General features: G+C 35.7%; 1 protein-coding gene across 1 annotated transcript; it reads left to right on the top strand.

The window, feature by feature from the left end:
- Window positions 1-1,284: 1,284 nt before the first annotated feature.
- LOC121298773 (deoxyuridine 5'-triphosphate nucleotidohydrolase-like) lies at window positions 1,285-3,962 on the top strand. Its single transcript, XM_041225981.1, has 7 exons — window positions 1,285-1,463; window positions 2,032-2,179; window positions 2,392-2,483; window positions 2,851-2,895; window positions 3,244-3,318; window positions 3,614-3,684; window positions 3,763-3,962. The coding sequence occupies exons 1-7, from the start codon at window positions 1,322-1,324 to the stop codon at window positions 3,817-3,819; spliced, it is 630 nt and encodes a 209-aa protein (XP_041081915.1). The 5' UTR covers window positions 1,285-1,321; the 3' UTR covers window positions 3,820-3,962.
- Window positions 3,963-10,908: the final 6,946 nt, after the last annotated feature.

The following is a 10,908-nucleotide window of genomic DNA, read 5'->3' as shown; positions in this document are numbered from 1 at the left end:
CTTTGTACCTATATATATATATATATATATATATATATATAGAGAGAGAGAGAGAGAGAGAGAGAGAGAGAGAGAGAGAGAGAGATAGATAGATAGATAGATAGATAGATAGATCAGATTTTATTTTTATTTAACCCTTTCAGTCCTGAAATTATTTATGCCAATCTTAAGAATAAACTCCTTTACTGAATATACATGAGAACAGGGACAATAATTAAATAAATGTATACAGTACCTCAAACTGGGACCTAAGAGTTCCGTGAGGCTCCAACACGATTTTCCACCACAGCATAGGTTAAGACACGGCGCTAAGGTAAGGCTGGACCTTGAGGTTTTGCCAGGACTGAAATGGTTAATTGTTGCATTACATTGGATGTCATATGATGACTAGGATATACTGTACCTTTTCAGATGCTTGCAATTATGTGTGGATAATAAACATTTAATATATTAAACTTGCATGTGTTTTGCTCAATTCTCCGTATTTTTTGTTTGTTTGTTTGTTTTTTATTTTCCATACTGCCCAGCCCTTACTTGTACAGTTTGCCTGGCTGAAGGATGTATTTATTGTGTTTGCATTTAAACTTCACTTTGTTATTCACCTATAGTTGTACAGACTCATTATATACACATTTAAGACTATTCTACAGAATAACTTTATAGTACAGCTGCATTATATACAAGTGTAATGTTCAATTTTAGTGGAATATATAGTAGTGATCTCAGTTCCTGCAGGCAGGCACCTCACACAGGGGGCAAGGCAATCCACACACAGGCGGAGGGCAGGCGCGAACCCGGGACCTCTCTTACTCAAGCGTAGCACTGATACTGCTGTACAAAAGAGCTGGCTCCTTAGTAAGGAGCATATATCAGGCTTATGTCTTTGTATGTGATTATGTCACCTACCAGCCCTGCTGCTGCCTTCCCCCGTGCACGCTACAATATATACATTATGCAACACCTTATCTGAAATGGTGAAAGTTTTTTTGTTTTGGTTTTTTTTTAAACAAACCGCTAAAATATGGCTAATAAGGGTATTTAACTTCCCCTATAATCCACATTAAACATGTATTACTAAAGCTATCAATGCTGCACCTTCCCAACTAAACAGGGATACTAGATCAGCAGCTTCAAGGCAGATCATAGACCTGTGACAAAAGAAACTTGGTGCGGACATTCATTACCATAAAATATTGGTGACTTGTCTTTCTCTGTACTTCTGGCTTTTTAACAAGTCAGCATTGATTGGATCTGCACGTCCGATTTGAGGGAAGGAAATCGTACAGCCATTTCAGTAGCACAACCCAAAGTGCATAACAAAATGGCTCTTGTCTGTAAACATCTTTGTAGATATTCACTCCTAAACTATAATATATTCAAATCTCCATTACTTCGGAGTAAAAGAATTCTACATCAATATTTTCCGAAAATGAAAATGCCCAGAGTGAACGTGAAATGCAAAGGTAATGTAGAGATTACATAAATATTGACTGCATCAATTAAGCATGCAGTGTACTACCACAGTTACTAATTGTATGTAAATATTAATGATTTGTGTTAGTTATACCACTATTACTTGTGGGTGTTATACAGTCGGTTACGCAGTGTAATGTCGGAATACTGCTTTACAATGAATTTCAACTTCTGGAAAAAAATCTAAACAGTACACGTTACGCAGCCTAAGTCTCGTTTTACCTCTCGTGAGATGAGATGAAAAAGATGCTTTATCTGTAGTCATAGCGACCACTGTCAATTATTTCGTAAAGTGTATAAATTATGACCCCATAAAGTACTTTTAATTCTAGCCATTCAAGTTTTATTAAGAGTGTTTTATATTCTATTTTGAATAAAACTGTTTATTTTTATTTTTAAAAAAGGGGACGAGGTGTATGTGGCGCGAAGTACAAGTTCAGTTGATTTGGCGGGTACTAACTATAGGGAGTGCAGGCTACACCAAGTCAGAATTAAATACCAGTAATTAGTTTATCTGAATTATCGCTTAATTTCTGTTTAAAATGCCCTGCTCTCCAGTAACAGAAGTTACCGGCACCTCGCCTGCAAAAAGGCTGAATGAAATGCATCCTGAGGGGAAAATGCTGCTGAAATTTGCCAGACTTTCTGACCATGCTACCTCTCCAACAAGAGGGTCTACAAAAGCGGCAGGCTATGATTTGTACAGGTTAGTGTTTGGTTACAGTAAGCTGTATTAACTGTTTGTCATGCTCATATATGGCGGTTTATCTGCCTGCAAGATGCAAGCTTGAAACGTGCTACACATTAGTACATTTTCATTAGTACACGCTACGAGAGAAACAAAGGCTTAATACAAATGTTAGTATTTGTACATTTTACAGTAGATATTATAACCCTTATACGCATTCATTGTTTTAGTGCTTACGACTATGTAATTCCCGCTATGGATAAAGCCATCGTGAAAACTGACATTCAGATCGCTCTTCCTTCTGGTTACTACGGAAGAATAGGTGAGTAGAATTGTTGAATTAACCGTATCTTCTGAATAAAATACTGCACCCAGAGAATTCTAAATGTGACATACTGCACAGTTTCAAGTATTTGTATCCGTGCCCATGTAAAGTGTAGTGTACTGGATTGTGTCCGCAACTATGCATTGCTGTCTGCAAACATGATTCAAATGAGTTGGTGTCCATAGTAATTGAGAGTTATTTCCGGTAGGAAAGCCAGCCCCTAGTGCGCTGTAAAATGAGTTTTATTCCAGGAGTTTGTTTCTTTTCACACTGTATTACTTTGGCACGAAATACATGCATGTAGGTCTGTATAAATTTCCCATTGTGGATTAATCATTTAATTTGATATGTTTTTGTCTTTTAGCTCCAAGGTCTGGATTAGCAGCAAAATATTTTATAGACGTTGGAGGTATATTTTTAATCATTTTATTTTTATCATAAAAAGTATCATAAAAATACGTTAATTCAGTCTATTAATACAGAACTCCAAATACCCCCACCCTTCCCTCCACATCCTGGGTTGCTCAACCCTCAAAGCATAAATGGCTCATTACCAGTATGTGTTGCTGCCATTAGAGCAATTTAATTTGCCTTGTGATTGTCTGGGGGGGGGGGTTGTATATTTATCCTCCAAGGTCAGACATTCCTGTAGTTAATGGTCAGGAAAAGCTTGGTAACAGTCTTTGTGTGTTCCATATAGTTCACAGTTCTACAAAAATTATTTTATAGCAACGGTTGTTTACCTTTTAATTTACAGCTGGTGTTGTTGATGAAGATTACAGAGGGAATGTTGGTGTTGTGCTCTTCAATTTCAATAAAGACAGTTTTGAAGGTGAGTCATCAACCCCCCCCCCCCCCCCCCCCATAATCTATAGACAGCATAGTCCTAAATATGGATCTAAACTTTCAGACTTAAAATATAAAACTTTATAGAGTGATATTAATGGTATTTTAATCAATCTGTGAAACTTCTCAGGGATTAGGTTGAATCTAGTTTTAATGGCGCACTTAAGTATGGCTCCAAAACTATTGTTTAAATGTAAAATAGCAAGACCTGTTTTTTTTAGCTTAATAAACCCAATTCTATATAGTATCTGTAATTTCTTTTTTTTTTTTTTTTTCCTCAGTTAAAAAGGGTGACCGAATAGCACAACTAATATGTGAAAAGATTTGCTACCCAGAGCTTCAGGAACATGAGGCAAGTTGTATTTATGTATTTCAATGTGTGCTGTGCTGTGTTGATGAGGCCCTGTTTAATTCTTCTAATTTTCTTTAGACCCTGGATGAGACTGAACGTGGAGCTGGTGGCTTTGGATCTACTGGAACAAATTAAAGTGGAAGTTGGTCCAATTTATTACTTGTTTAATAATAAAAAATAAGCATTTGCTTAAATGTGTTGGTGTTTATTGTTATAGAAGGGAGTGTATATACCCATGCTGTATAATAAAAAAGGCTCTAGTCTAGAGTTATCATTCAGAATTTGCGTGTCTGTTTTTGTTGGACACCTAAATGTCCAGTGACCTAAGAGTCCCAGTTTACTTTAGTACCCTTTGTTGCATGTTCTTTATACCCTACCTGATTTATTCCTCTGGGTGACCATGCTTGCATTCAAAGGTGCCATTTATGTTATAATGGCACTCATTTAACTATGATGAGTTGGCAGAACATTGTGTCCTGCAACACAATTGTCTACACTGCAAAAGCTTGTTAAACTGTAAGGTATTTATTAGAGTTTAATTTTACTTTTGAATACTACATTCTTTGCACAGCAGGCTTTACGTTAATTAAAATGTGGGTTTCAGTGTTGTGTGCAGTACTTGAAAGACTAGCCTCTTCAGGACTGGAAATATGGTCAAACAGCCAATTGGCTTAAAAAAAAAAAAAGTTATATATTATCTCAAATACAAAGCTATTTCTAGCATGGAAATTGTGTTAAGTATTTTCATTGGGAATATACAGTACATGTCACCTGCTATCCTGGAAAAAGTAGGTAAATATGACCAAAATCCACATTCTGTATAAGTACATGTTCTATGAATAGCCAAACCAAGTTTCTTTTTATTCAGTTGAACTAAGTTATATTGCCCAGTGTTGCATGTTTGCTTTGTCATGTTAAGTTATTTTTTGAAGACCAAGTAAAACATCTTCAGTATATTCACAATGGAAGTATATTTGGGAGGATGTGGGTGTGCACTTTTCATAACAACCACAGCATGGTGCTAGAGGTTCATATTGTATTTAGTTTTGTGGTCACATCACTTCGGAAGTGCTGCTCTGAGTAGGCTTGGGCAGGGGTTTTCAACCGGTGGTACTAAGAGTCGAGGGGTATGAAAGACGAGTCAGAAATTCACAAATAAAATTATATTTTTTAACAGAATAGTATATCTAAACCATTGTACATAAATACTACATTTTTGTTAACAGCTCAAAGCAAACTGCAGATAAAATAAAATAAACATAATATATCACGCCCGTATTAATGCATGAGTGATTTCGATTGGATAGGATTTCCATAGAGGGTGTAGCAAGCGTCTGGCGATTTTGCCAATGGGCAGCGCTCTGCTGCTCGTGAACTTTTCTGTTTTCAACTTGTATAATTGAACACTAATTATTATTAGTATAATTTAGTAATTTAGCAGACGCTTTTATCCAAAGCGACTTACAGAGACTTGGGGGCAAACCTGGAAATAAGCCTCTTTAACCACTAGACCACCAAGCGCAATCGTTCTGCATTTTTTATAAGTACTGGTATAAACGCTCTGGTAAATATAATTAATTATTAATAGTACTCATACTTTGACGGTTTCTTATTTATTAGGCGTGGCTAAATTTTAGTAACAGCAATAGTGTCTGTTTGAATTTGTTTTCAGTGTTTGATGAAATGGATACATTGATTACTTGCAAAATAAAGGAAGAGAATACAGAAAATGCAAAGTGACAGAAAGTTAAACCGAATCCCATTGGATAATTTTTACGTTGGCTTTAATAAAAAAAAGTTTATCATTGTTAATAATTATAGTTTTATGTTGAGGTAAACCTGTTTAATGGCACATAATTATGCGGAGATGGGAAGTTAACGTAAAAAACATTTACAATGCACCCTATTTTGTATACTAACTTTGCTGACTAGAAAGCGAATACGACTGTTTCCAAATAGATAATTTGTCTTTTAATTCTGTGCATCCAAATACTTGTAATTAAAAGTTTTAAGAATTAAGCCCACTGTTTGTCCTAAACCAGCAGTTTGTCACCCAAACTGTTGTGACATAAATTATTTATTGCATAAACGGGAAGGAAAACAAATGAGTTAATCAGATTATTGTCCATTTCACTGTTGTACCATTCAGTTGAGCGAAAATTGTAGAAGGGTACTTGAGCTGAAACCTCCAGACAGAAGGGGTACAGTTTTAAAAAAAGGTTGAAAACCCCTGGGCTAGGGTACTGAACATTGCCAGAGCGTTCAAGACTAGAGCTGATCCCAGGTTTTAAAACTGAAATCACCTGTCTAAATCCTAGTACTTAAATCAGTACTAAAGGGCATGAATCATTGAGTTCATTAAAAAAAAAAAAATATTCATCATAAATATATAGATTTTTTTGTTTTTGTTTTTTTAATATAGCCTTTAGTTTAATTTGACAAGTAGTTAGAATTTGTAAGGTGTGCCAAGCAATAAAAATAAAAAATACATCATCCCAAGAATTCAAAGTTGTGGGTATTACTTTAATTTCGTTATTCTTTGGAAACTTGTTGTCTTTCCGAAAGGAGACTCCACCCATCAATCTCATATGTAACCTGTTCGACAAGTTAAATGGGTCTCTCTGCCCACAAACCCCTCTCCTTTCTTTGTTTGGTCCTCCCTGCCTCCACCCTGCAGCGTGCCTTGTCTAGAGGGAAGGTGGCCCCAAGTGCCACTTGTCCTGCCCGCTGGCCGAGCCATTCTTAATCACTTTATTGCATTCATCTCAGCTAATCTACTACAAAGTGCCCACAGTACGGTGGTACAGTAATCTGTCGCATAGCCATCCGTCACGTATCCCCCCTCAACCATTTATCCGCCATGAGCAATCTTGTCAGCAGCATTAGTTTATTATTGAACAGAACAGATTAGTTCAGAGATTGAAGATCCTACCAGGGTATTCTTACACTATGTTGTATGTACCCTGTGCAACCATTGCTGGTAGTGTCACATGAGCTGTTCAGTGTGTTGATATGTATATAAATTCTGTTCTCCAGCAGGGTATATCAACTTCAACCTCCATCTCGATCTCCTGCCTGTCACTCAGCAGCGAATGCACGCACCCACACGGCAGATGGCTACCCTGTCACAAACATTAATACTCTGTATCTTTCTAAACAAGGGATTTCAGAGAGCTCCTTAATAAAAGCTGAATCTCAAAACAATAATTGTGGGAATATAATAATTTTTACAGCTGTGTATTATGGTATTTAAAACAGGATTCATTCATCCGACTTTTTACATGTCCGCCCTTACTCTGGTTACACCGCAGTCAGATATGCAACGGATTACTGTATTACTAATAAAACCAGAAGTGTTGCAGAATGGCTTTCATTTCCTTTACTATAATGCTCTTTAAAGCAGTAGTTATGCTTTTAACATTTTCAATACACTAGCAATAAAAACTCGCAATGTTCATAAAAAGCTGAACAGGACATAATCAAATCTGACATCCTGACTACTTTTACTCAAACATGCAATAACATGGACTCGGAGTTAAACCCATGCTATGCAGAGCACACAAATGAATAAAACTCAATTTTATAGAATGCAGTTTTAATGCTGTATGAATCATTGAAACGCAAGGGTTAGAAAGTGGTAGGCGAGGTTCTCTTCAAGTAAGAGTGTTATTACTCATCAAAAATGAGTTGAAAGATTTGATACATTTGGTCATGGCCAAAGGCTTTGATGCCAGGCATTAAATGTATCTGAATAAATTTAAGAGGCTATTGGCTCCAAGTACACTAGTACCTTGATTGTGTCCATCTATGTAACTATTATATAACAAGTGCTTTGGAATGTACTTTTAATTTAAAAAGAAAAAAGACAGTTAAGTGTTACTTTCTCCTGGGTTTGAATCAACCCAGTCAGCCATTTGGCAAGAGGTTGCTCTGCTATTCTGTCTGTGGAATACTTTGACACATCCTAATGAATGAAAGGCAAAGAGAATCCACTTGTACAGGTTAATTGCTTGATAGATACACTACAATGTAACATCTCATCTAGGACTGATTTAATCTATGGTGCAGTTTTGCTGGGATGACCCCACCCTATTCTAAATAGCAGACAGGAATTCAGTTTAAAGTTTATTCCAAAACTCCAACCACATATCTGGCACACAGGACAGGAGCCCCTACTAACCCATCATCATCACTTCCTGCAGCACCTGATACTCTTTCAAAGGTTTGCAATCCAACAGCTGTTAGGACATAATCAAATGGACTGAGTAAATAATTCTTACCTGAGTGCGTTGAGTAAATATTCTTACTAAACAGAACCTAACCTAATTTTGGGAACAGTGAAAACTTAGAGAATTTTAATTGTGCATGTTTGAACTTCATTGAAGGCATCTTTATATCACATTCCAAATTGTCTGGCAAAATCCTGCTCATTTTTTTCATTTCATTAAACTGATATAACTGCAGATAATGTGGTCGAAAGGATTGAAAACATGTCATGGAGGAGCTATACAAAGACAGCCTGTGATTTATTCTTAATCGGCCACAGATTGACCTGGAGCAAGTCGCTTTATCTACTGTAGATTTGTATGTACTTGTAGTTTTAGTATGATGAGCACACACAAGAAAACGCAAAGTTTCCCCATTGTGCAAAATACTGAATTCTACACAATGTAACTCAGTTTCATGAATTTCTGGACAAATAATTGTTACCATAAATGCACGTTTGTGTTCTAATGCTTATATCAAATATATGGGTCTAACAATGACTTATTTGCCACAATAATAGCTGGTTGTGAAAGACAGGAAAGTATTGAGAGGATTTTTTTTTTTCTTTGAGTTGTATTTTTGCACAGTACTCCGTGACTTAACGTTACAAATGCAGTTCTTAAAATCTTAAAATGCAGTTCTTAAAATCTTTTTAAATTAAAAGTACATTCCAAAGCACTTGTTATATAATAGTTACATAGATGGACACAATCAAGGTACTAGTGTACTTGGAGCCAATAGCCTCTTAAATTTATTTTATTTAAAAAAAATAAATAAATAATTGGGGGTCATTTTTATCTGTTTTTCTCCAAAGTTTATTCATCCCAATTTCTAGAGCCTAAATTAAACAGAATAGAAATGGAGGCTGCGGACGTCAAGCCAGTTGGTAAAATGACTAGGTAACAGGAGTATCTGAGGAAGCTACGGATTCAGACGAAATAGAAGTTCAGCCTTGTATATTAAGTCTTAACTCCTAAAACAAGTTGTGATTACATCTAAGTAAGTGATTTATCACTCTTACTGCTGCCTGAACAAGCAGTTTGAATCTTGATGTGGCTGTTGGATTTTAAGCTGGTCAATAGAACACATTTTGCTGTGCAGTTTGATGTGAAAACCACACAATAAGTGTAACAACAAAGTATGGACCTGATCGTGGTGCAGTTCTTTGATGATATGGTAATTTAACATAGAAGTAACTGCCCAACATATTGAAACATTTTCCTAAATACTGCAGGCATGTTTTAGATTAAACCGTGACGCAATATGCATTAAGCTTAATGTCTTTTACAAACATATTGAAAATACTGCACTGTTGTATCTGTTGAATATCAATCAATATAGCCCTAAAACAAGGTTAGTTTTTAAATGAACCCATTTACAACCGTGGCAAGTCAATACCAGTTTGTTTTTTTTTCTTCTGAAAAGCAAAAACATTTATGTTAGAAAGGTTCAAAAAAGCAAGCCAGGAGATTCATTTAGTAGTTTCCCACACGATAATAAATGTGACGATAAACAAGGACACCTTTTGTAACAAAATAATTTCTGAAACACGCTGGCACATCCCAGCCCATAATTTTCTTTAGCAAAGATTTCCTGACTGAGGGAAACTGTTGCTGTTGGATTGGTTTCTGGCTTTCTCTTTACATGTGTCATGTTTCCCATGAGCTAATGAAGGCTTTTGAAGGTTGTTTTCTAAAAGTGAACATGTACAGAATACATGCCCAACCCAATGCAGCATGAAAAATGTATTTCCTATCAGGAGGATTTCCCAGGTTGAAAAGTAATGTGCAATAATTATTATGGGTAGGGCATAAAAATACATTACCAATTACATAGAAATGGACTGGACTATGTATTTTATATGTTGGATTGGATCTGACTTTGAATTTCAATATGCGCAGGAACTACTGCAGCACCACTCCCTGGTATTGTTAATGGAATTGGGGCTTTTGTCTTCATTCTTGCTGATTCTTGTTTCCTGGTTCTAAATAAACTTATGTTTACATTGAAAAAGCATAACTCACATCTGACAATACTATCAAATACCAATGATTCATTAAGACAAAAAAAAAGACATTAGTGTTTATAAATGCCTATGGAAGATCTTTAAACTATATCTGATTACAAAGGATGAACACATAGTGTACAATAATGTTTACATAATGTCTTGCAATATTTATTTATTTATTTATTTTAAGCTAAAGAATATTGTATAGAGTTCTGTATGAGATACATTGATAGTGTTGCTCAGTGTTGCTCCCACAAACGGGCTTCTGATTTAATAGGGGAGGCAATTCAGCTTGTATCTGAATGGGTGTATCACATCAATATCAGGGTCCAATATTTTACTGTATAATGCAGTACATAAAAAATTACAGGAATACATTTATGTTTCTCTTTTGTAGGATAGCAAAGTATCAGACCATAAATATTATTTGATACAAATGCCAGATTGGAAATATGTTTCCAAAGTGAACACAAATATTATTAAATCAGGTAGCAACAGTTTCTAAGATTTTTTGCTACAGGTAAATGTACCCTCCATTAAAAGTCCTCCAAGCTTGAGTTTATCCTGTGTTGCCCTCAAGTGCATCTGTCTTCCATCTGTAGGATTGTTTTCAAGCTTGCATTTCCTGGGCCTTGCATCAAAAGTATGGTCACCACCAATTAATCATAACTAGCACAGGAAGTGTATACTAATACAATGGCAATAGTTCAGAACAAGAGTGATACCTATAAAAAATGTATTTGGTCAGATAAAAAGTTTATCTGTTCTGATAAAGTTTTACCACTATAGCAGTATAGGAAAGACAACTCTACTTAAAACCATTAAATGAATCCTGTGTATGTTCCTGTGTAACAAGGAACTACTTCAGTATTTCTAGTTTAGTTATAGTAGGATTCTTTTTATATGGACCTAATGTACAACACTGTACACTGTACATTTAAAATGAGTGG

Source organism: Polyodon spathula, chromosome 24 (genome assembly GCF_017654505.1).
Source record: "Polyodon spathula isolate WHYD16114869_AA chromosome 24, ASM1765450v1, whole genome shotgun sequence".
NCBI classification, from domain to species: Eukaryota; Metazoa; Chordata; class Actinopteri; order Acipenseriformes; family Polyodontidae; genus Polyodon; species Polyodon spathula.
This window is presented reverse-complemented; position numbering and strand designations above follow the sequence as displayed.

Coding starts and splice junctions, on each gene's coding strand:
- LOC121298773 (XM_041225981.1), top strand. CDS start 1,322: ATGGCTCTTGTCTGTAAACATCTTTGTAGATATTCACTCCTAAACTAT. Junction 2,484..2,850: donor TGGTTACTACGGAAGAATAG/GTGAGTAGAATT, acceptor TTTGTCTTTTAG/CTCCAAGGTCTGGATTAGCA. Junction 2,896..3,243: donor ATATTTTATAGACGTTGGAG/GTATATTTTTAA, acceptor TTTAATTTACAG/CTGGTGTTGTTGATGAAGAT.